This window comes from Calliopsis andreniformis, chromosome 6 (assembly GCF_051401765.1).
Source record: "Calliopsis andreniformis isolate RMS-2024a chromosome 6, iyCalAndr_principal, whole genome shotgun sequence".
Taxonomy (NCBI): domain Eukaryota; kingdom Metazoa; phylum Arthropoda; class Insecta; order Hymenoptera; family Andrenidae; genus Calliopsis; species Calliopsis andreniformis.
In genome coordinates this window covers 19,833,112-19,858,100 of record NC_135067.1, presented here as the reverse complement: position 1 = coordinate 19,858,100, position 24,989 = coordinate 19,833,112, and the positions used below count along the sequence as shown (strand labels likewise).

Below are 24,989 nucleotides of genomic sequence, written 5' to 3'. Positions count from 1 at the left end.
TATTTAATCTGCTTTAATATATGTTAATCATTTGTATTACGCTCTGAATAAACTTGAATTTTATTACTAAAAGAACATATTCTTATTTAACTAAATAGGTAATGTTACAATATTATGCGATACATTTTCGTATAACTTTTATCAGAAGTATGATTCGTATCTTTTTTAACTTTTAAATTTTCCGCCGATTATTTGGTTTTGGTTATAGTCACTGGTGGCGTTGCTATCTTATTTCTCACTAAATCGGTAACGTTGAATGCGTTTTGAAAATGGTAACAGGATTTTGTATATCCATTAAATTAAATTTATTAATTTACATTACATGTTTATTGCATAATGTTGCACTGCACATGATTCCCAAAACCAGTGTTTCTAAATTTGGTTTTTGAGGAAATCTGTACATCAGATATTTGTACATTAGAGTATACATCAAAATGTATTCCTATTTCATTATCTATTACAAGTGTAAGAAATAAGAAAATAAGAAAAGGTACGTACCAATGAGCAAAATTCTGCACATATACACGCCAAAGATGGAAATGGGGTAATGCTTTGAAACATGTACAGAAGAAAATATAATTTATCAAGTATTTTTCGATCTCAATAGCTACGTACGTCTACCACTTAAAAGTAAGCTTAATGCATGCATGATATATATACATTTTTTTAGAAATTATTTCAAAGTTAGCTTGATAATCGTCCATGTTCATAAATTATCGACTGATGGTAAAGTAACCTTTATAATTTCAACTTGACATAATTTTATATTTTGAGCAACTATTTTCTCAAACGATATATGATTAATAAATAGAATTGTACAAGTTCGACATGATACGTGGAAAGTTCCTGTATGCTAATTCCTTCGATCGACAGACTGGAACGTATGCATCTTTATATCACCATCCTCCCTGTATCTATTGCATTTCTTTTTAGTGCATGGTCTCGATGTCGCATTACTGCAGATTTATATTCAGCTCGTATTAAATATCAACGAAACGGTATTGAGAAAGCGATATCGAGTGTCTGTGTAGGGTAGGATGCTAAATAAATGCAGTAATATCAAGTATCTGTACTAGGGTAGAACACATGCATAGCGTAGCTAGAGCAGAGTACTTGATTATTGTATAGAATTTCTGGTCACCGTGATACAAGCAAACAGAGACAGAATATAGATTTGAGTCGTATGTATTTTTATTAAATAAAGGTTAACACGAACTAGTTAATACCGATTGAAATTAAATAAGGCCATCTATAAGAGTAACTTATCCATGTTTACGGAAATAATTTAGAATAACTAATGTTAGATATAATTACGATAAAACATGATCGTTTAGTTGCTCATAATCTATCTCTTAAACTACTTAGAGAGAAATTTATGATACGCTAATTTTATATATACATATTATTATCTAAGTACCCGATGATTAAAGAGGCTACGTTCTAATTGTCTCAAATGCGACACTGCGTTATCATATATTTCGTTTTCATGGTTGTAGAAAAACGCGTCTACTGGTTATTTTCAATCAATTATTTTATTAATATTATTCCAATAATATGAATAGAGAAGTATTTGCCAAAGTACTTTATGAGCGTAACTACAAGAAATCGCGTTTTTTGAGTTGTGTCACTTTTGAGATATGTACATATGCAATTTCTTGACAACATATCATTGCACGCCTCTACACGATGTTGTTCTTGATTGTTACGCGAGAATGACCTCGAATTCTTAGCCAATCCACTTAGCTTTTCAACGTAATCACCTTTCCTTCTTTTTTTCATCCTTTTCGATCAAACTACACGTAACACTGAATGCAAAATTGCGATCATCTCAATTACATCCCAGCTGATGGATTGTATCAATCATGCAGCATTGAAACGAGATTTTATCGTTTCGTTAATTAAACGCTTTTCGATTAATTATGAGGTTTACATCGATTGTGAGATTCTAAGGTCGGTCGAACTCGGACGAGTTTTAATAGTGCAAGTATGAATATGGAAGAGATATTGTAGATTAGTTGATGCATGCTTTTGTGCTACATACTTTAGCAACGCGCCGTGGAGGCATTATTCAATAATCGATTCTTTCTTACCGATCGTGCAGAGACAAAATGTGCAATCATATGTTTATGCATCAAGAAGTTGTATAGTCGAGGGTGAAGAAAATACAATTCGAAGTCTATAAATAAAGACAGATTTCTTATAGGTGACAAAAAGTGATATGTATAAATGTATATTATTATACATCATAGGACTAGTTCCATTTTTATAAATAAATAAATAAAAACATAGTCCAATCTAAATTAGATTGTTTCTACTCTATGAGACAATTGACACGTGCTGCTGCGTTTACCGTCTTATTGTTATTTCTTTTATGACTCTGAATTTTTCTATCGTTAGTTACAGTTAAAATTTTCATTTATTGTTTTAATGATCTGTTATAAATAGAACTTATCGTTAAGTAGTTCATAAAAGCTGAAATTAAGAATATGTATCAGGAAAAGTTCATAAACCATGATTGAAATTCAATAGTTAGGGAAATTTGATTTATTATTACGGAGTAGTATAACAGGTGCGCCATAACTTTACTTATTTGATCCTACGTTCAAGTCCTTTGTAACCTAATAACCCCATTGGAATATCACGATAACCTCATAGACGTTTAAATTAATTTACTGCAACAAGGCAGGGCTAGTTGGTACAACTATCACTTCATCACACTTACTATTAATTATCTATAACAGTAATTACGATAGGGTACCAATATCATGCGATCACTAAAGAGCATCGCGCGTATTTCTCGAAAATACGTGACTCTAAATATAAGTAACTATACGATCAGTATAGCAATAAAATATTTCGCGTTTCTTCGGAGGAGGATAGTAGGATCTCGATAATCTGACAATAAGAATTAACCCTGAAGCACCCTTTTAGAAACTACATTAATTATCTTTGACAATCTCTCATACTACCATTGGATCACTGTCTAATCTTCAATCGATATTTTACTGTACTCCTACTGTCATTACATACAATACATATACGCAAATCTAAATAACAAACACATCTATTTTAGAAATAAATCCTCATCATTTCGGTAAACAATACTTGGATTAACGCAAATATGATTCACGCTTGAAATGCCAAGTGCGTCAGGTGCATCAAGAAATCCTGCGAAAAGAAGGAAATGAGAAGCGCTAAGGAACCGGTCGGAAATCACAGTGACGTAAGCTCGGCTGTCGGCTTCTGAAAATCCCACGAGGATAGGGTTCGTTATTCTTGCTGTAGATCCAGTCAACCTAAATGTTCATTCCCACTTGTCGCAATTATTTCCAATCCTACACCTTTACCTACGTCTTTATAAACGACTATCGAGCCAACTGAAGTGACAAATTACATCTTCGAGCTATCAACCTTCGCGCGACAACTACTCGAACGTCGTTACATCACGGAGAATGTCATTGATACACGTCTCAATCTGCCCCCCTGACGAGTGCGTAATTATAAATCGTAATTGCGCTTGTAGGAAGGTTAGGCGCGAAGGAATATGGTGCACTTTTAATCTTAGCATAAATTATAATACATATAGAATATTCCATGAACTGGTATCATGATATTTAAGCAGGTTCTGATAGATGAATTGAAAAATGTTGACCCATCTTGTAACACAGCGCGAGTGCCCTCTGCGCTTCGTTGATTTTTTAATACTTAACCCTCTTCACGAAAAAGACATATACCTAGGGGTGGTAAAAATTGGCGCCTAATGTTTCAATTCTCCAACTCCTAACATATATCCATCATGCATCATCGCGTGATCATGCGTGATTCATGCAAAAAGCATGAAGGGGTTAAAATCGCTTTGCCACAAAATTACAGTAATTGGAAAAGCAACAATATCTCAGCCCACAATTAAAACCCTTTCACGAGCCACTGTAGAAACTCGAAATTCCCTAAGACTCGTTGAAAGGGCCTGTTATAAAACAGTCAGCGAGCGATAATCGCCGGCATGCTTTTAGCGTAAACGTGCCGCGTCGTCCTCGTCGCTTCCATACAGTAGCCAAGGAACCCGCCAATCGGCGTCGCCGCGCGTCGCAAGGGAACCCGTAACCTTAACTCCCGTGGCGCGCGCAAACCCAGCCTCAGCTGGGTATTTCCCTCTCGCAGCGTGTAGGGGGAGGATCGGCTGGGAGGGAGGGCGTCGTCTCACTCTCCCGCGTATCACTCTCACCGTGCACTTGCATTCTCCCGATATATACCGAACGTGACGCGACGTGTCGCTGGTCAGTCGCGGAAATCTTTGCTTTTCGGAGGCCGTGTACGGTCAGTGCTGCGGCGCAACCTACGGTCACACACTGTTTCTTAGATAAAAGGGTCAGAGAGCCAGAGACTCTCTGACAGAGAGCCGAGAGCGGAAGAGAAAACGAGAGACCGTTTCGTGGCACGAAGAGAGGCAGAAACGCGGCTAGAAAGAGGAACGAGGAGGGAACGAGACACAGGGGACATTCGCACTCTCCACGGTTCCGTCGGTTCAGTCACACTGCGCCACTCGGCCGAGCGACTTCACGACCCTTCCTCCTTCGCTCGTCCACCAACTCTCCTTTCTTCCTATTCCCCTCTTTCGTTTCTGTCGCGTATCTCTCGGCGCTCGAGGAACAGCGAAAAGTAACGCCGCTCGATTGGTTCAAGAGGGTACCAGACGGGCCTCTGTGGGGTGCACGCGAAACGAGTGACTGAACCTGACTGAGAGTAAGTTTCATCTGTTTCACGCTCTTCTCTGTTTTTTATGATCCCTCATCTGCCAGTGCATCGATCTGTAGCTGGTGGATGAGAGTTTGCCCCTTCGTCGGGATTCACTGGAGCAGTAGAAAGTTAGAAAAGTAGCTTCATACATGGTCATATGTTTCAATCACTGTGAGGGGATTCAGATTTTTCCGGAAATGTCAAATAAGATAGATAGTCTATTTTTCAAGTAATCAGTTTCCTCCCTATACGAAAAGTTTCATCCATCAGCGAGCGCGCGACTCGCACGTTGATCGGCGATCACGTGGTGCCGAGGCGCCGATCGAGACGCGCTTTCTTTGTATCGCGGCCGATACGGAAGAGCGCGATCGCTCTTAAAATGCTTGCAGGTGGTCGAAAACGATTCCCGTCGGCCCCTATCGACGGCACACGATGCCCTTTCGATAGTTATCGCGAAACAGATCGCGTACGTTCTGCATTCGAAAGCCAGGCGGCCGCGTGAACGTTCACGGCGCGTAATACGATTCGACGAAGATAAATAAGGCTCGGCCGCGGCAGTTATTGTCGTAATATTAGCAAATAGTTCGATAATACGTTATTGTCATGGACTCGCGCTTAGTATCTGCCCCGCTCTTCGACTCCCTTTTGTTTTCTGCTCTTTCGTCCAGTTAAGACGTCTCGAATCAATTTTCTAGCTGGATCGCCGCCGTTTTCGCCGAGACGTGACAGATCCAGAAAGAGGCTGCAGGGAATTTCGCTTGGAAGAGGAGGAGGGTCGGTCAGTCATGAACGGGGTATCCAATCAGTGCACAAAAATCAAGGACTCGAGTATATACGATGGCGAGGACGATCGAACGATGGTGATCAAGAAGCCTGGACCCCTCAGGGCTGTTTCCTGGTCCGAGAATGTTGAGGAGGGTAATATGGATGTGCCAGGGACCCCCAGAACGCCTCGAACTTCGACTACGCCAGGTATGCCTTCTAGATATTGGAAATTATCCTTCTTAGATTCCTTGAATGGGTAATCTGTTAGATTAAACAGAAATTGTGACAAGGGAGATTGCAACATACGTATTATTCATTGCTTGTATGGTCGTAGTACGGTGCAGTTTGTTTGTAGTGTGATGAACTGATTAATGGAGCTTCATTGATAGTTAAGAGCTGTTTATGTTGTATATTTCGAGTAGGATAAGTAAATCATTCATTGCTTTGGGAGGTTTGATAAGCGAAATTCATTGGCGCTGGGAAGAGTTTAGTTCTTAAATCGAGCAGAGCTTTTTAATCAGAAACAATTTATTTCCTTTTATTAGGAAACACTTTTCTTTACTAGAGAACAGTTTCCTCAGTCTTCTTTTTGTTAGAAGCATAGTTGAATATGAATTGGGAAACAGAATTATTTTATTTAAAAAATACAAGCGATCTTCCTGTAACTTCAAGAGCGACAGAACTTTTTTGTTTACCTGATACAAAAACTAGGACAATAGTTGCGATCAGACCTAAATCTTTTTTTAGAGGAAAAGGTGTTACAGAGTTTTCTTCTTTCTTACATGCCTCACCGTCATTGTTCCTCGCGTTCTTGGACGTATCCAGCGGGGCACGAAAAGTTAATTTGGTTCTGTGCACCGTGGCGGTATCGTTCAATCGAGCCGCGGCCCGTGAAAAAGATTCGGGGAGCACTCGCGCCATAGTTCTCGTTTCCGGGTCAATCGTACCCGCTGATCTTAAAATGATAAAAAGCCTGGGAACTGTTGGGGTACAGTTATGATCGTACGTAACGCATAACTGTAACGTTACGAATGTACGATCCTCGTAGCATGACTATCGACTTTCCGTGAGAGAACGCCTTTTGTTTTTATTTCGGCGGGAAAAGGCTGGGGAAAATTCCATTTGCTGTCCTTCGTTCGAGAGAGTTAATTCACGAACCGCGACGTGAACGCATCATTTTGGTTCTTTCTCCGATTCGAGGGCGTCGATTGTTGAACAGGTGCATAATTAGCTTAGACTTGATCTCTCGAACGTGGCACGCACTCGACTCATCTCCACGGGTAAATAGATGGTTGAGGAATGTTTCTTCTCAAGGAAAGTGAAATCATGAATTAACTTTTAGAGTAAGAAGAAGTTTAGATAGAGGGAATGTTTATTAATCGAAAAATGAACGGTAGGACCTTGGTTAATCGGTGTAACAGGAGACTCGAAGTTGGAGTCTTCTCATAATTATTTTTATTGTAGTCCTCTGATAGTAGTGACTCATATAAGTCTCAGTCAATGTTTTATTGTACTTTTATTGTCATACTGAACAACAGTCGCCTTGAATGAAATAATTGAGATTCGATTGTGCACTGACTGAAACGTTACGGGTCGAGTTGTAAAGAATCAGGTACTAAATAAAATATAAAAATGATTTCGAGAGTATCGAGTTTCGAAAATTTAAAAATTAGTTTCTGACTCTATAAACACCCCTTTAATCACTTTCAGCTTTGTACTGTCCAATACAAACCTCCAAAAATGATAATTATCTTACTAAAGTATAGAGCGAACGAGCCACGCGTGTTAACAAAACCATTAGCATTCATTTTGGAACAAGTGTACACTGCGTGGGACATCAATCGCGCAGAATCGAAACCCCTGATCGAGTCGGTGTCGCGCAAACGTCATTACTCGATTCAATTACACAGATACGGTTCATTAGCGAGCGATGGGGTTAACTTAGTTTTCCATCGTGAATGCGTCAGTTCCAGCGTTCGGTGGCAGGGATCCTTGCGCTCGTCCGTGAATAAAATCGACGCGCTGAGGTCCCCGACAGCAATATTCTCGCTTAATACGTTCTAGATTGCTCGTCCGTCGCAAATGGAGCGTTATACAAGCGATAAATTATTTCTACCGATGGAAAATATCGCGGTTCCCGCCGCTCCTTTGGCGCGCGACGCCTTTAATCGTTATGCAACAAGTTCGGCAACGCGTGGCACTAGGCGAGACGCGTCGCGCGCGAGATTCCGCCGATTCTGATCGATATCGAACTGCTTATGCTAATCCTCAATGAAAACGCTCTGTCGTCTATTAATACAAGATCGTTCGCACGTTTCGCGTGGAAAAAAACGAAACTGGTTCGAGGAATTTTTAATGTATATCCGTCTTATGTTTCATTGTCTCGGCATTCATCAACACTTGCCTTCCTTTATCAAGTCCGATTGCGATTGAAGAGCTCGTAACAAAACAGCCCTTGTCTGATTTTACGATTTTTTTTAATGGGAGCACAGTCTAGTGGCTAGAAAGGAGATTCGCAATATGATGGAAGCTATCTGCTTTAAAAAGGACATCAATTGATTGAACGAGAATTAAAGGTACTACAGTATCTTTTTTGCTCTCGTAGGGGAAGAGAAAAATTGACGCGGTCTTTTTTATTATGAGCTGTTCAATTTTTCTCAGCAGCCATTTTCTTCGGTCCATGATGAAAATGATCGAAATTTTGTGGGAGAGTGAAGATACTAGTGCGCGATAAGGAAGCTTAATTATAGATAATATTCTTGAGGAACATGACAAGGAAAATGACAAAATTAGACGTTAGAAAGGTCTTTCGGATTGAAGTCTCTAGTTAAACTAATTAATCGAGATCCTACTGTATTGTAATTAGAAAAACTGATTCCGCGGCAGAAAATAAGGGAAATGGACAGTTTTCGTTACCACACGCAGACGAATCTGTTGTTGTAAATCCTCTGTCATCGCGGGTCACTGAGAGAGATAACAGCGTTGTTGATGTTTGCACACTTCTTTCGCCACGCTGCCTTCCTCGTTCAGAAGTGAAAAATCACCGTAGGTTTCGTAAATGTCGCGAGAATGTGTGTTCTGTATGCCTTTTGCATTTCTATGATTCCTTGCAATTGTGCTTTTAAAAATACGATGGAAATACACCCGTTGCCTCAGATTGGTTTCCTTTTATCATGAGATGGAGCAGAGCATTGCAGGAATCAATAATTTTTATGTGTAGGTCTGTGAAGAATAGAAAGGAATTCTTGATATTTTCTTGTTCCAGGACACGAGAAGTGTATGTTCCATCACGATTTAGAGCTGGATCACAGGCCACCCACGCGCGAGGCACTGCTTCCGGAAATGTCACGAAGTTACAGGCTACTTTTGAGCTCTCTCGGCGAGGATCCTGATCGACAGGGGCTCCTAAAGACGCCGGAACGTGCTGCGAAGGCAATGCTTTTCTTCACTAAAGGCTACGATCAAAGTATTGATGGTGAGTCGTTTTTCACCTTCCTTTTTCTCTAATTAAATGTAACAAATAGAATAGCGTGGGTGATAAAGGTGAAAAGGAGGAATTCTCTGAGTATATTTTAATGGACAGAATAAAATGCTAACGAGTGGCGATAATAACTGTGAAAGCCTCGATATGTATGAGAAATGTTATGTAAAAGATGTTTCTATCCCGGAAACGAAGTGATTCAGAAAAACTGGAAAACAGTAAGAGCAAAAAAATTCACGGACATTGTCTGAACGTTCACTTCCAACGCAATGCCAGTAATGTCGTCTTATATAAAAAGAGATATAAGCTTAAGGACTGCATTGGTACCACGTAAAATACATAAGACTGTAATAAATAACATAACACTGTCCTTAAATTATGATTATATACGACTACAAATAATCTGCAATAATTGGATATAAGCGACTTCCTAGTACTGCAATTATTCATTTTTCCACGACTAGCTTCGACTTTAGACTCATTTTCAATTTTCTATGGATTTATAAGTACAGATAAAATAGAAATAGAAGTCGGTGAAATATATTCTACTATTTTTTTTCTAGAAATTATTTTCAAATCTAGAAACTAATAAAAAGTATAATCACTGTATGTACAATCTGGTAGGCAATTTCCTTCAATTCAATCAATTTCCTCGGACGATATATGACCTATAAGATAGGAGAAGACAGTCATTCGAGAAAAGTGCCTTACTTTTCGTTCTTTCCGCTGCAACCCACTCGAGATCTGTCAGGAGGAAAGAAAGAGGAAGACTTAACGTACGATTGAAAAAAAAGAGAGCGTGAAGCTTGCGGCATAAATGTCTCAGGGACGCGCGGTAGAGCCCGAGAAGAATACCTTTCACCTTTTCCTTCCATTTGTCCTGTACAAAGTATAACTGCTACTGTTCTAAAGTAATTACAGGTCCACGGGGCTACAAAGCAAAATCAGGCCGTCCCGGCTGTCTATAACGCAATTGTGCTCTATCCTTTGCCATCGAAATTACAATTTATCGCCACCATTTTGCATTGAATTTTCCTAACTTCGTTCGACTGATAGCTCAGAGGCCATCGATTACTCGGAAAGTCCCTTCAACTGATTTAACGAGAGTAACTTGCTTCGTAATTGTTGCAAGTTGCACCTATTGTTAGGCTTGTCAGTCCTTGATAGATTCGTGTCTAGTCTAAAGCAAATATGATCTCCAGTTTTTCGAGAATTATATGAGCGAGACTTTTGAAATTTATAGAAGTATCTGTAACTATAATACGATCGTCAATTTTCTTTTTACATTCATTGTTCTTTATGAATGAACATGTTCCCTTTTTTACTATTGTAGGATATAGTTCTTGATACTGATTAGTGAAGTATTGAATATTTATACTTTTTGCTATTTGTACAATTCTCTTTTCAGAGAATTTAACTCTGTAAGAGAATTTTACAAAAAAGCTCTGCAAATAGTATAGCGAAATTGTAGCTCCAAATGTACCTGTTACAGTCCATAACTATAAATGTGAGATAGCTGGAGTATGAGCCTGACGAGAAATACGTGAAGTAGTCAGCAGCAGCTACAGGTGGTGGAAAGGAGCTTAATTCACTTGGACTTAACCACCCCTCTGTCATTCTAGTGGAACTGCCCTCGAGATAAGCCTGGTTAACGGTACTCCGAGTCGACCCAGTGAATCTGAAACGAGGCCCGAGCACTTTCCTAGGAAAAGCTTAGCTCCTTTCGCTAACCACCCTCCAGCACTATCCGTGAAACCATTCCCCTTTCTCCCACGCAATTCCTCTTTGTCTTTCATTCTCGTTGATAGGCTTGGCTGAATTCCCACTGGAAACATATATAGACATCCTTGACTGTAAGCACGTCATCGGTCTTCGCTTTTTATCGAAGATCTTATTACTGAGGGTCTCTAATTATCGAAGTCTAAACGTAATTGCAGAACACAGTTTTGTCTCGATATAAGCTCGATAGTACCTTCAGAATTCAAACTTAAAAAACGAGATTTCTGTATCTTCTGAGCTTTTAATTAATTCCAATTCTAAAGCTTGTATCGAGACAACGCTGTATTTTCTTGAGAGACTGAAAAAAGTCTTATTAGAAATCTTTGGAGTTGATTCACTCAGTCGTAGAATTAAGTATCATGGTTTGAACCGCTCATAAGGTGGCTGATGTAAAAAAGGAAATTGCTCAGAGTGGGTGGAAGGGTGAACACGTGCACAAAGTGGAAAGGGGTCAAGATAAATTCCAACAAGCCAAGTCGAGAGCTAGTCGTGGTCTCGCTTTGTCTTAAAGAATCATAAGGTGTCGTTTATCATTTGATATTACACCAGTGTTGCATATGGAAAAGTACAGTTGGTTAAAGGGACCGTGAATTCGCGTTTCGTCGTTGTCGGTCATTGTGAAGGTGTTTCTTGTTAAGGTTGCCGTGGAAACGGTGGAGAGCACCCTCCATTACCTACTCGCCAACACCTACCAACCACTGATTCACATTTACACACTACCACTAGCTCTGGGCTGTAGTAAGTAGGTCAATACCGGGTAAATCACAGCCAGGATTCGCGAGAACCTTAAGCCACGTGCAGGATGTTCCTTCGCGGAGGAATTTCAACTAGGATTCTCGGCTATCCTTGTACGTTTGTGTAGGATCATCTCATTTTCTTGGAGCAAAATTCTTCGACTTCTCCTATAAAATTCAACAACTGCGTATACGACTCTGACACTTTTTTACTAAAATTTCCTTTTTCTTCTTTTTATTTTAATTCTTGCCATTTTAATAAAATGCAGCAAAAGTCGAGTAATTAATATTTCATTTATTATTTTCTGTTTCAGACGTCATAAATGATGCAGTGTTTGACGAGGACCACGACGAGATGGTCGTAGTGAAAGACATCGAGATGTTCTCTATGTGCGAGCATCACTTGGTACCATTTTACGGGAAAGTTTCGATCGGTTATCTGCCTTGCAAGAAGATCCTGGGACTCAGCAAATTGGCCAGGTAATGAAGAGTTTACTTTATTAGAAACCTTGGGAGACAAGATTTGTCGACACTCGTAATTGGAGACGGCGGTGCAATTAAATTTCGAGTAACCGAGTATTAAGTCCAGGGTATAATATTCTCTTGCGAAGAAACGAAGGAGTTAATTGGAGCCAGCTATTATTTCAATTAAACCGTTCGATTGAGCTGTCATCGTTCAGACACTCGACCGTGCATTTATTCGCTGATTTTACCTTGATTCGATTGATTACCCAGCACGTGCACTATAGGTATAATATATTAATCCTTAATTACTCGTCACACGTTTATCAAGTTTTTCATTTTTTTTTCTTTGAGATGATAAAATATCTCACAGTAAAAGCTTAACAATTAAACCTAAATACTCCAGTAAGATCGTTAGGACCATACACACATCTCTTCAATTTTTCCATTTCTGTTACCTCCATTAGAATAAAGTTCGCTAAAGTGGCCAAGAGTCGAGTGCAGTCTCGCGGGACATGCTGATACGCGGTGTTTCACAACTCCTCGAGATAACAAATTGCATCGGCGGTAGTTACGGCCTTGATCAAAGGAATATTAAAGCGGGAAGAAAGAATACGACGGCGCTGATCGTAGGCACCTCGAACACTTTCACGCAACACCGTTCGATTGGTCGTGTGTTTCGTTTACTCGTTAAACGTCGCCTTCAGTGATTTAAAAAGTCGAGATCTCGCTGTGAACTTAACATTAGCCTTCAAACTGGTGCGCCACGCGTAGAATTTCAGCCATTCGATTTGCTACACGTACAAGGCTGTGCAACTTGTTGGGACTTTCTTCCACGTAACATTTAAAAGAGAATACACACAGAAAATTAAATGAAAAACGTATTTCCTAAACCATCTCTAAGATTTCATAAAGAAGTAGGAAGACTGCCAAAAAGTTGCATCAAATCTGGCATGAAACCTAGCATAGCTCTATAATCAATCTTACAACGATTCCTCTTTCCCCATATGATTGAAAATATTTCCCCTTTTTCACAGAATCGTGGAGATCTTCAGCCGACGTCTTCAGGTTCAAGAGCGACTCACGAAGCAGATCGCAGTGGCGGTGACAAAGGCGGTGCAGCCAGCTGGAGTGGCCGTGGTTGTTGAAGGAGTGTAAGTATCCTAAGCGTTGGAGGGATCGACGGATCTGTCGATTTCCCAAAGACGAAAACCTATTGAGAAACGGCATGAAATCGTATATCGAACGTCGCGGTTTCGTTTCAACGCGCTCTCGAGGGCTTGAGCAATAGTTTTCGCAAGGACTATTCGCACGCAAGAACGCGACCTTGCGCTAATAAAGTGCTATCTGTCGCGAAAGAATTGAAGTGCATTCTCTTAGCAGGGAATGCTGAATTCTCGGTTAACAAGCGTGTAACGTAAGATATGTCGTAGAAGGATGTGTGTAAGCGTATCGATGACAGATTGAGATCGCTCTACCGATCGAATGGTATTAATATTAATCCGGCTGGGAACGATAATTGCTCTAATCGTGATCCGTAACTGGCTTGGCCAACTGGTGTACGATCGAAAGAGGAAAACAGGTTGAACCGAGGCTGCCTCGCAACGAAGGCCGACAGTGTCTTCAACGATGCTTCTGTAAACGCCCAGAAATGATAAACCAATAATTAGATCAATGATAGGAACACGTTGTCGATGCTAATCACGCCTTCTTTCATAACGTCGCGAACATGCGTTACCAGTTATTAACAGGAACGATATCCGCTTAATTGACCATCGTAACGCATACTAATTACAATAATCATTACTGTGCGTGCGTTGGATAACAGCGGTGGTTCAGAATTGTGGGTGTAAAAATTAGTTTCTCAGTAAAAAGCTTCCAAGCTTTGAGATAGTTACGCTGGCACTCTTAAATCAAGGAAAAAGAAACCGCTGTGAAAGAAGGGTAAAAAACGCAGATTCATGATTGCTTGGAAATTCCAAAGTCTCTATGAATCACACTGTACCGACATACTAAAAGGAATGTAGTCTAAACCCTGAATACCTTAAAAGCCACTAATTTTACTAGAAATATTCCATTTCTGATCATAAATTTCAACCAGTCACGTTTCCACGTACAGTTCTTAAACACCTTGTATATTAATGCATGGTGAATTGATTGCTCTCGATTATAACGGTGAGGCGTGATTAATTATGCAACGAATATCAGTCGCTGATAGGGCAAAAAATCTAAGGAAAGATTGTATCTTTGCAGGCATATGTGCATGGTGATGAGGGGAGTGCAGAAGATAAATAGTAAGACGGTCACGTCAACGATGCTGGGCGTGTTTCGGGACGACCCGAAGACCCGTGAAGAATTCCTAAATCTGGTCCACAGCAAGTAAACCCTCTTCGTACCTCTTTTTTGATTCTGGACTGGGTGTTGATCATCATCGACCAAGGGACCACGTATACACGAGGGCCCCGATTCATATCTCAACGTTTCGCCCTACCTCACTACAAAAGGCGTCTAAAAAAAGAGATCGATCGTGTGCTTATTCGTAACATTCCTTTCCGATTGTTCCCGCAAACGGCCAAATCCAGCACGCGTCAATGTTGAATGTAATTCTTTGGTACAATAACCTTGTCTAAGAGCCAAGATAGTTCTAAGAATTGTTACGACAAAATGAGTAATAAGGTTGGACAACGTTGTTTGAGACGTATTGGATGAAAACGCTCTTAAACTGCTGATTGAGTGACACAGAGACAATATGGTAGTTGTTTGCTGGGACATTGCGTAAGTTCCAAGAAGAACAGAGTGATTCTTTATCAGACAGTTCTCTGGTGGAACTTACCAATGATTTCGCAAATGCGATCGATGACGGCGACGCCCGAGAATCTGCGTCCAATGAAGATGCTTCTGAAAATATGTTGATAACACTACCGTGCTGCTGGACCAGCTACAACTATAAATGTTCAATTGTTATGCTTTACATTTGTAGTGTTATTAATATATCTGCCTAGGGAAGTAACTTTCATCGGGCGACTGCGTCGTCGATAAAATAAAAAGTTAGGAAATTCTTCGGGGAAGTTTCTTGATCGACATAAAAGAAGTTAGCCCCGCGAGACACTTTCAGTGGATCACCTCGTACTTGTGACAATACATGTATTTTAGTGTCTATATTAACGATTCCCACTGGAACGTGTCGCTTACAATACGTACTGTCGACGAAGAAACATCGATAAGTTTGTTACGTGGAAGTGAGTGCTCATTGTAAAGAAACTATAACGCTTTCAATTTTATTAGCCGTTTCGCGGTCGTGAAACGTCACAGCCATACGTTTTGCAACGCGAAGTGGTCTTAATTTACATTCCACTATCTTGCGATTTCTTTCTGTTTCTATTGTTTATTCAAAGAGCGATCAGTTCCGACGCGCAATGTTTCAGCCATACATTACGCGTCACTAAACTATCCTGAATATTCTGTACCGTTACTGTCTTAGTTTCTATAACTTAATCGCTACTCCCTTAGACGAGAAAAAAACTAATGGTAGGTTTGTGTTTGATTTTGTTTATATGTTCAAACACAGTCTTATGCAAGTAATTTCAATACTTAAGAAAGGTGTAACATTATGTATCTTATTTTTTAATCGTTTATACTAATAAGCCTGTTGACTGCGTTGAATCACAGTCATGGTATTACCCTTACAAAATCTGCCAGTATACGGCCAGCAAATCTGGAAGCTTGATGAATGCAAATCACAAAGGGGTCTATGGTATTATTTAACAAAGCATATGGTATGATTTTGTCGCGCGTTCGTCAAGCTTCCATGAAAATATACCGATACCGACGTGGTTCAGGTATCAGATTGTAAAATGTTGAAACCGGTGTTACGCAACTTTCGGTGTAGCCTCCGATTCTATTTTGCCACTTTTGAAAGCAATGAAATAAAATCTTAATGTTATTTATGAGAATGAATGTTTAATATTTATAATATTTTTCTGACGATGTTATATAAAGTTATATTTATACTTTCACGAACGTGTACTTTTTATTACGTCTACCTTCATAAACGCACACAAAGACTAGAATGAAATAGCAGATAGTATGCATCGAGTTTCCCGAGTCAGAAAACCCCACTGAAAAAAGCTGAAACGTTTCTCGTTCACTGCACGCTTTCATCGTCGCTTCAAGGCTGTTGCGATTTTCACTGACGTAGACTTTTCTTCCTTCCTCTTAAATACATTCACAGTCATTATCAGACTATGACGTCCCACGCCACATTTTCACGTGACGTATTCCATGTACGCAGATCTTGGACGTCATCATGAGCTTATCCACCCTGCGCGCGTCACACCTAAAACAAATATAAATTACCTACAGATTGCCTACGCAATGCATTTGGTTTTCCTCAAAAAATCTTAATATTATCACTACTATACATTATTAAGAAATTTTTATCAGAAAATATACAATCTCCTAGAGTATCAACTATCTTTTAGTAAAAGAAAAGGTAACCTCGTCATCTGAATCTAGGACACGGCGGTATCTCGATCTTCTTCATCACAGGCTGCCCACAGACCTTCGACATAGGTGTAACATTCGAGCCACAAACAGTTCCCGCATCTCCTTGATGAAGAAGGAAGATCATGCTGTTATTCGACGCAGACTTCCTACTTTTTCCAGCGGAACAGCAGGGGCTGGCGCAAGGTCGCTTCACTGTGCAAGAACCTAGATCTCGAGGGCCATTTTTTCCGTTACCAGATCGCTGAGTGACGCAACCTTTGGTCGTTGGCTCCCTTCTGCAGACTGGGATCGGTTCCCTGCAAGTGAAACTTTGGTGAGTCAAGACTGGCCTCGACTAGACTGTCTGTCGATCGAGCGGAATATCACGCTCGTTTTTCCTGCCCTTTGTTCCAGATGCGGAAGACTATCCGCATTGGCGAACATTTCACGTGTACCCAAGCGTGATACTTAACACGTTACCATTGAATTTCTTTCCTTTTAGATGAAATTACTGGTCGATTCGCCTCGATCGTTGATTAGATTGTTGGCAATTATCGACAACCAGATAGAAAATACAAGCGTGTATGCTTAAATTTCAATAGAGTTGTTTCATTTAAAACGTTTTTAAACGAATTTAATCGAGTATTACTCTATATAAACTTACGAATTGGGACAAGGCGCGCAAGGGGTGCAACAAGGAATCGGAGGACAACGGAGGACTCTCAGCGCTTCGACATTTAAAGAGGAGACACCTCGCAGCAACGCTCTTTGAATTGCATTCTCGTATTCCCTGCGTTCCTTCATGATACGCTCATTCTCCTTGCGAAGTCGCATTATTTCAGCTTCGAGCTAATCAAAGGAAGTTTCATATTGAAAAAGAGTTCATCGTGTAGAGGAGTATAAGAAAAACTATGTTTTTGTTACCTCGATCTCTCGCCTCATTCTTTCTTTATCTTTCATCATTGATTGAATAGCTGCGTCCGTGCAAACAATCTCAACAGCTTTTCCATTTGATTCCATAGTCTGCGAAGGTCTCACATCATTCTCTCCGTCTTCTCTCGTGTGCACACCCTCGTCAACAGTTTCCTTTACCTTACTATGCCCATCATATCCCTCGAGAGTTTGAGAAAGTTGGTGCTGTAACAAAATTATAAAGTAAAGATTTCAACAATGTTATAGGTTGCTAAGTTCGAAGAAGAAACTTACTTCGTGTTCCTCACATTCAGTTAATTTCTTCCTGAGTTCGGCGATCTCGCAAGCTCGCGCCATCAGTTCCTTACGCAGAGCTTCGATTTCGTTCTTGCATATGTCCAGTTTGTTTTGCACGAGCCCGGTCCATTGTTGTATTCGACCGAGGATGTCGGCGAACATTAGCTTTTGTAGAAATAAAATTGATTGATGAATAAGAAGAATGGTGAATTAGCGTTTTAGAGTTTCCTATGAGAGTGCTAGTTTATGGTACTTTCCTTGAAATGTAGAAGCCAAAATTATTCGTCTCAGGAAATTAGAGTTCTAAATGGCAACATTCTGTCCTTTGTGTAATCAGTTTTCGATAGAATACGAATAATTTTGTACAGCAACTTTAGTTTATTGTACCCTCACTATACGCTCCCCAAAGTTTCCCCAATTTCATGATGGTTTTATTTGCGTACAGGGCTCAACCTTTAATTCGTGTTCAAAGTTCTCGCTTAACGTGGCCAATGCTTTACCAGCTTCTTGTAAATTCTGATGTACATAGTCGATCATTTCGTCCACCTTCTTGTCCCTACATTTGCAAATTACAGATTGTGATGAAAATGCTTTTTTGAACATTTTTCTATTTGTCTTTAGACAGAAGTATAGTAGATTTAAGATATGTTGAAGTAAGAGGTTTCTTTAAAAAATAAAAAATAGTTATGTGTACCCGGTAGTTCCTGGCTGTGATACACAGAAACAACATGGTCCAGCCGAAGGTTCAAATTTCCCATTTTCACTTTTTAGAGGAGACTCTTCAGTAGCTTGAACCACTGGGGCAGGAGCGACCGTTTCTTCTTCATGAACTTCCTGTGCTGGGGCTGCATCTTCTGTTTCAGGTACATCCGCTCCTCCTACTAAACGATCTTGGCTCTTCACGCTCAAATTAAATTTTCGACTTGTCCCGCTTGCAGATTTTTTCGATTTAAGTGTTTTATTCGATGGTCTACGACTTTCGTCGGCAACTGTAAGTAATAATTTATTACGGTTAACCGTTTCATTGACTGAAGTTTTACAGATCTTACTGCCTTTGTGTGAATTTGACAACGAGCGAGGCATTTTAATGCATACGTAACGTGATCATAATGAAAAATGGTATTCAAGGACGACCAGTTAATTAACACATAAATTTTGAAATTTAATTTTGAGAAGTTTGTGAGACGGTAAAAGTTTATAAACGTTACACTTTCATTTGTTTTTAAAATACAGAAAATATATAAAGAAATAGTTTCTTTGGAAAATGGAGTATTATAATTATTATTATCATTCATACTCCATTTGTTAATGTATACAATATATAATTAAACACACTCTGCTGAATGTTAAATTTCTCTTTTTATTTATATGAAAGTATAAGTGAGGTGATCACTCATGATATTTAAAATATAAACTTTGTATTAAACAATTATGCGCGTACGTTCCTCTATACAGTACCAACTATACAGGTACAATAAGAGTACACACATTCCTTCTGTAGAAAATGTTTGAACCATATGTATAATATTCTACTTTACATTATATTACAAACTATTTCCACATTTTCGTTCACAATTTCGATGAAATATTGGAAAAACATTTCTTGCGGTCAATTAATCAAAGTATATTGCATATATTCTAGAGGATGATGGTCAATAATGATTTAAATTGATCTTAATAATTAAATGATACATATATACATATACATAATTTTAGGTAGCTTTTTTAGGTGGTGGCCTATAAACACCAACTACGACGGCGTGATCTCTTTCGTATGGTTCTAATGTAATTTGCTCCTGTGGTTTTAATTTGTCGGCAATAAGTTTTTTCACTTCCGCTGCAAATACTGCTTCAGGTTGAGCTGTGGAATCTATACAACTTGCCTATAAAAAAAAAAGAAAAGAAAAAATATAACATTGAAGTTTTTCGAGGCACTTATATATTTATATACCTACCTTAATAGAAATGACGAAGTGACCTCCATTTTTTAGGAAATATTGAGCATTCAAAGCTACTATTCTGGCCTGATCTGGCTGTGCTACATCAGCAAATATAGTGTCAACCATTCCAACAAGCATTCTATATTTATGAGGATGCCTTGCATCTTCAATTATAGGAATGATATTTGTCCGTTTTTTGGCAACATTTATAAGATCTCTACCCGATCTGTGAGAAAATTCTACAGCATAAACTAATCCTTCCTAAAACAGAAAAAAGAATATTTAGTAATCTTGCATTTGTATACGCAGATAAATAAATCAATCAAGGCAAAAAAATTTGTACACACGTTCTTTTACAGCAAAATGTAACAAATCTTGCTCTTGGAAAAAACGTGAATGTAATTTTTATAGCATAACTTCGACACCAATCTAATAATAATGCACTAAATTGGCTCTAATTGTATGCATTATAGTCTGAATAAATGACACTGTGTAAACTTACTGGACCAACAACATCTGCTACATGCGATACTGTAGTTCCAGAAGCAGCACCCAAATACAGAACTTTACTTCCAGGTGGCATGTGAATTTGATCTACTCCTCCAAGTATAGCTGCAGCTAATTTCGATCTGAAGGGATTCCAAACTCTATATTCAATTTTTTCTCCATTCTCTCCCTATAACATTTGTATACTTGAGTGTTATGTACTTTGTAAATATAGTAAAGCTGATTAAATTAATTCATGTACCTCAACACTAATTCTCTTTTCACCATATACTTCTGAACCTGGGACTAAATTCAAAGTAACTAATGCATCTTCTTTCCCTCTAGCTATGAATACTCCTTCATGACGATGTGGTTCTATGACAACAGTTTTGCCACCTTTGAAACCACCACCTCCACGTCCTCTTCCACCACGGCCAGCACCACGTCCACGTGGAGTACCTCCACCTCTACCACCTCCTCTACCTCCACCTCTGCCAAATCCTCCCCCTCCTCCTCTTCCTCCCCCACGACCACCACCTCCTCCACGACCTCCTCCTCTACCTCCTCTAAATCCTCCTCCTCCACCACCACCACCACCACCACCACCACCTGGTGAAAATCCTGTAATAAAAAAAATCCTATATAATTCCTTATTATTTTCAGTGGTTTAAGGTTGCAATTCCTTCAAACAATTATGACACATATTTATAAACAAACATATACGCGAAAATTAAGTTAGAGTAAGCCTGTCATATAAACATAAATATTATTCTTCGTCTGAATGGATGACTTATATATTCACGTAGAAATGAATTTACTATATTAAAATGAGTATATATATTTTATAAATATTGCGTACGTACACTTTTGAATGCAAAACAAATAGTTAAGTGAGTATTAGGTTACCGAAACACCCGCACAAATGCAAAATATTTTCACATTACAAAGTATGGAACAATATATGTCCTACTAGAATAATGATTGAATACCTGGTTTTCCCATCTCAAACTCTAAACACCTAAATGTGTGTATTTATTTTATTTCTGTCTTTAGTCCTCCATCCACGTGTGTCGCGCGGACGCCAAACCCTCAGGAAATCGTGCACGTTTTCAAACGTCTTCTTCCGGTTCAGCAAGGTATATCGAATTCATTTTATATCGATAGGTTTCAATCGAACCTCTTGGAATATTTCAAATACTGATAGCCTTTGAATGAATTATTACCTGTGAACTAATTACAGAATATGAATAACTCAATTATATAGCGTATCGTTACAATAAATTAAGTATATTGTGTTGATATTTTCTAAAGAAATATTATCCACATGGTAAAAAAAATATTGTTTTAGGAACACAAAACATGTGACCGCTGACCTGTAAAAAGCGAAATTAGTGCGCTCGCTTTCATGCTGCGCGCTTGCTGCGCATTAAGAGAAGAGTGATGTTGTACATGTAACCTATAATCCAATACTTTACAGTTATTATATTATAATTAATAAATGATATCACTGCTTATAACACTTTTACTTATGTAGTAAAAAATATAGAATCATGAAGTAAATATCAGTGTCTATTTAACAATCTTTAGCTTACCGAAAGCAAAACTTTACGAATTGTTTACGTTTACAGAATCAGCGTTGATGGCTTACTTGTATATTTTCCGTATGATTACATTTATCCGGAGCAATATGCGTACATGCTCGAGCTCAAGCGTGGCTTGGATGCAAAAGTATCTGTTTAATTTATGTAGTTCTACATCGAGCATTTATTTCAGAAACGATGTAATTTTGATTGTAATTTTAGGGACACTGTTTATTGGAAATGCCCTCAGGCACTGGCAAAACAATAACTTTATTATCATTAATCGTTGCGTATATGTTGGAGAACCCTTTAGATATTACAAAATTAATTTATTGTTCCCGAACCGTTCCAGAGATAGAGAAAGTTATAGAGGAGTTAAAGAAACTAATGGATTATTATGAAAAAGAAACTGAAAGTAAACCTAAGATTGTTGGCTTAGTGCTTAGTTCACGAAAGAATATGTGTATTCATCCTGAGGTAACTTGTGTTAAATGTAGCTGTTATTAAGGTATGTTTCTGTACTTGAATAATTAGTAATATTTGGAACAGGTGAGCAGAGAAAGAGAAGGTAAAATTGTTGATGGACGTTGTCATTCCCTCACAGCATCATATGTTCGTGAGAGGCATAATTATGATGAATCTACTCCAATCTGCAATTTCTATGAAGGATTTGATATGGAGGGTAAAGAACAACTAATGCCACCTGGCATATATTCTATTGATGATTTAAAAGAATATGGAAAAGATCGTAACTGGTGTCCTTATTTTCTTGCAAGGTTTACAGTAAGCATTTCAACAAATAAATTGTCTTTATACACTCTAGAAAACTTCTAGTAATTCTTAAAATTGCAGATATTACATGCTCAAATTGTAGTATATAGTTATCATTATTTATTGGATCCCAAAATAGCAGAAACTGTATCAAAGGAATTGAATAAAAATTCTGTTGTTGTTTTTGATGAAGCTCACAATATAGGTAACTTAGTTTCATATTTTCATTATAAAATACAGAAATCAAAAGCTAGTTATATCCATTTTATTGATTTTAGATAATGTATGTATTGATTCCATGAGTGTAAAGATAAATAGAAGAACTTTGGAGAAAAGTTCTGCTAATATACAGCTACTTGAGAAAACAGTAGCAGAGTAAGTTAAATTTTATATTCTAAATTACATTCAGTTCATAATTATGACTAATATTTGTAATTTAGAATGAGGGAAGATGATGTAAATAAATTGAAAGAAGAATATGATAGATTAGTAGAAGGATTGAAGGATGCTCAGGTTGCAAGAGAAACTGATATTATTTTAGCCAATCCTATTTTACCAACTGAAGTTTTACAAGGTACATTTTTTCATATAAACAAGGAAGTTATTAAAAAACGTATTAAATTATCATGATGTATTTCTTACGTTGTTGCAGAGGTGGTTCCTGGAAATATAAGAAATGCAGAACACTTTGTTGGTTTTTTAAAACGTTTTGTAGAATATTTAAAGACGCGTTTACGTGTCCAGCATGTAATGCAAGAATCTCCTGCTGCATTCTTGAGAGATGTACAAGCGAAAGTTTCGATAGAACGTAAACCCTTGAGGTTCTGTGCCGAACGATTGGCCTCGTTACTACGCACTATGGAAATAACTGATTTGACCGATTTTTCACCAATAATTTTAGTGACTCATCTTGCAACATTAGTTGCTACATATACTAAAGGATTCACCATTATAGTAGAACCATTTGATGATAAAACACCAACAGTTTTAAATCCAATTTTTCAATTTAGTTGTCTAGATTCATCAATTGCAATGAAACCTATATTTGATAGGTTTCAATCAGTAGTTATCACATCAGGGACACTGTCTCCATTGGACATGTATCCTAAAATTTTGAATTTTCATCCAGTCATAATGTCATCTTTTACAATGACGTTAGCTAGACCATGTCTTTTACCTATGGTAAGTTTAATATTAATTCTTACAATAAAAAAATTATAATCATTGGATACTCAAATTTGTCTTAACATTAGATCGTATCAAAAGGTAATGACCAAGTTGCAATCTCATCAAAATATGAAACAAGGGAGGATGTTGCTGTTATAAGGAATTACGGACAGCTACTAGTTGAATTTGCAGCTACTGTTCCCGATGGTTTAGTTTGCTTTTTCACCTCGTACTTGTACATGGAATCCGTTGTGGCTGCATGGTTCGTATTTTTTAATCCATACTAATAGAATTACTTTTTTATGCTTTATCTTTCTATAGGTATGATCAAGGTGTTGTAGATCAACTTCAGAGACACAAATTATTATTTATTGAGACGCAAGACTCAGCAGAAACAAGTCTAGCTCTTATAAATTATATAAAAGCTTGTGAAAACGGAAGAGGCGCTGTTCTTCTTTCAGTAGCACGTGGAAAAGTGTCAGAAGGAGTTGACTTCGATCACCATTTGGGGAGAGCTGTTTTAATGTTCGGAATCCCTTACGTCTATACACAATCGCGTATTCTAAAAGCACGATTAGAATATCTTCGTGATCAGTTTCAAGTAAGTTATTGTATCATGTTATAGTGAAAATTCGGGAAAATCTACAATTATTTTGTTTGTATTAGATCAGAGAAAATGACTTTTTAACTTTCGACGCGATGAGACATGCAGCACAATGCGTTGGGCGGGCAATTAGGGGTAAAACTGATTACGGTATAATGGTGTTTGCAGATAAGGTAATTATTATTATTGAATAATTTTTTAATGTTCATTCTTTTTAGTCGCTGACTTTCTAATTTATTTTTTAGAGATTTTCAAGAATAGACAAAAGAAGTAAATTACCAAAGTGGATACAAGAACATTTAACTGATAATTTATGTAATTTATCGACTGAAGAAGCTGTACAGGTAATTTTTTAAAATTCACTATAAGGAGAGGTGAAGAAAAATAATGATTATTTATTGCAACATGCAGATAAGTAAACGTTGGTTACGACAAATGGCGCAACCATTTACACGCGAAAATCAATTGGGATTATCGTTGTTAACGAGAGAACAACTTGAAAAAGAAGGATACGGTAAGATTGAAGAACAGGCGCAACAAAATTAAGTATTCAGTATCACATTCGTATAACAAATTTTTCGTGCCATTTTTTAATAAATACGGTTATGAAAACATACCATTATTTGTACTTTACATAGTATCTGTATTATAGTAAGTATAAAATAATTTTTGTATAAGTATTGTAATAAGAAATATTTTTTTCAAAATATACAATTTTTGTAAATTAAATGAGTTAAAAATTGTTTAATTTACCAAAAAATTAATAAAACGTGATAAATTATAAATAGG

General features: G+C 38.1%; 4 protein-coding genes across 5 annotated transcripts; 2 read left to right on the top strand and 2 right to left on the bottom strand.

The window, feature by feature from the left end:
- The first annotated feature begins 4,641 nt into the window (after positions 1 to 4,641).
- Positions 4,642 to 14,467, top strand: LOC143180882 (GTP cyclohydrolase 1-like). Its single transcript, XM_076380899.1, has 6 exons — positions 4,642 to 4,743; positions 5,433 to 5,709; positions 8,768 to 8,977; positions 11,811 to 11,976; positions 12,996 to 13,112; positions 14,212 to 14,467. The coding sequence occupies exons 2-6, from the start codon at positions 5,523 to 5,525 to the stop codon at positions 14,339 to 14,341; spliced, it is 810 nt and encodes a 269-aa protein (XP_076237014.1). The 5' UTR covers positions 4,642 to 4,743; positions 5,433 to 5,522; the 3' UTR covers positions 14,342 to 14,467.
- A 1,283-nt stretch (positions 14,468 to 15,750) lies between these two features.
- LOC143180881 (uncharacterized) lies at positions 15,751 to 18,517 on the bottom strand. 2 transcript variants are annotated; one of them, XM_076380896.1, is made up of 7 exons: positions 18,347 to 18,517; positions 18,153 to 18,208; positions 17,650 to 17,817; positions 17,368 to 17,580; positions 17,108 to 17,292; positions 16,456 to 16,760; positions 15,751 to 16,294 (listed from the first exon to the last, which is right to left on the bottom strand). In XM_076380896.1, exons 2-6 carry the CDS (start codon positions 18,177 to 18,179, stop codon positions 16,460 to 16,462), a joined length of 894 nt encoding a protein of 297 aa, XP_076237011.1. In that variant the 5' UTR covers positions 18,180 to 18,208; positions 18,347 to 18,517; the 3' UTR covers positions 15,751 to 16,294; positions 16,456 to 16,459. The 2 variants fall into 2 exon arrangements, with proteins under 2 accessions (XP_076237011.1, XP_076237012.1); XM_076380897.1 differs by having other exon boundaries at positions 16,520 to 16,760.
- Positions 18,518 to 18,992: 475 nt separating this feature from the next.
- Fib (rRNA 2'-O-methyltransferase fibrillarin) lies at positions 18,993 to 20,831 on the bottom strand. The gene is made up of 5 exons (XM_076379706.1): positions 20,825 to 20,831; positions 20,341 to 20,699; positions 20,095 to 20,268; positions 19,608 to 19,853; positions 18,993 to 19,535 (listed from the first exon to the last, which is right to left on the bottom strand). The coding sequence occupies exons 1-5, from the start codon at positions 20,829 to 20,831 to the stop codon at positions 19,365 to 19,367; spliced, it is 957 nt and encodes a 318-aa protein (XP_076235821.1). The 3' UTR covers positions 18,993 to 19,364.
- Positions 20,832 to 21,492: 661 nt separating this feature from the next.
- On the top strand, positions 21,493 to 24,974 carry Xpd (general transcription and DNA repair factor IIH helicase subunit XPD). Its single transcript, XM_076380826.1, has 13 exons — positions 21,493 to 21,633; positions 21,707 to 21,806; positions 21,881 to 22,135; positions 22,208 to 22,441; positions 22,511 to 22,634; positions 22,708 to 22,804; positions 22,870 to 23,003; positions 23,082 to 23,611; positions 23,683 to 23,858; positions 23,918 to 24,197; positions 24,263 to 24,373; positions 24,446 to 24,544; positions 24,612 to 24,974. The coding sequence occupies exons 1-13, from the start codon at positions 21,629 to 21,631 to the stop codon at positions 24,744 to 24,746; spliced, it is 2,280 nt and encodes a 759-aa protein (XP_076236941.1). The 5' UTR covers positions 21,493 to 21,628; the 3' UTR covers positions 24,747 to 24,974.
- Positions 24,975 to 24,989: the final 15 nt, after the last annotated feature.

What these genes read in the sequence shown, in the direction of transcription:
- LOC143180881 (XM_076380896.1), bottom strand. Translation starts at nt 18,179, where the DNA reads ATGTACATCAGAATTTACAAGAAGCTG. An exon ending in TCAGAATTTACAAGAAGCTG is followed by an intron (nt 17,818 to 18,152) that starts GTAAAGCATTGG and finishes TTTCTACAAAAG; the next exon opens with CTAATGTTCGCCGACATCCT. An exon ending in GAATGAGGCGAGAGATCGAG is followed by an intron (nt 17,293 to 17,367) that starts GTAACAAAAACA and finishes TCCTTTGATTAG; the next exon opens with CTCGAAGCTGAAATAATGCG.
- Fib (XM_076379706.1), bottom strand. An exon ending in AAAAGAGAATTAGTGTTGAG is followed by an intron (nt 20,269 to 20,340) that starts GTACATGAATTA and finishes CAAATGTTATAG; the next exon opens with GGAGAGAATGGAGAAAAAAT. An exon ending in TAGCAGATGTTGTTGGTCCA is followed by an intron (nt 19,854 to 20,094) that starts GTAAGTTTACAC and finishes TTTCTGTTTTAG; the next exon opens with GAAGGATTAGTTTATGCTGT.
- Xpd (XM_076380826.1), top strand. An exon ending in AGCGTGGCTTGGATGCAAAA is followed by an intron (nt 21,807 to 21,880) that starts GTATCTGTTTAA and finishes TTGTAATTTTAG; the next exon opens with GGACACTGTTTATTGGAAAT. An exon ending in ATATGTGTATTCATCCTGAG is followed by an intron (nt 22,136 to 22,207) that starts GTAACTTGTGTT and finishes TATTTGGAACAG; the next exon opens with GTGAGCAGAGAAAGAGAAGG.
- LOC143180882 (XM_076380899.1), top strand. Translation starts at nt 5,523, where the DNA reads ATGAACGGGGTATCCAATCAGTGCACAAAAATCAAGGACTCGAGTATA. An exon ending in TCGAACTTCGACTACGCCAG is followed by an intron (nt 5,710 to 8,767) that starts GTATGCCTTCTA and finishes TTCTTGTTCCAG; the next exon opens with GACACGAGAAGTGTATGTTC. An exon ending in GGACTCAGCAAATTGGCCAG is followed by an intron (nt 11,977 to 12,995) that starts GTAATGAAGAGT and finishes CCTTTTTCACAG; the next exon opens with AATCGTGGAGATCTTCAGCC.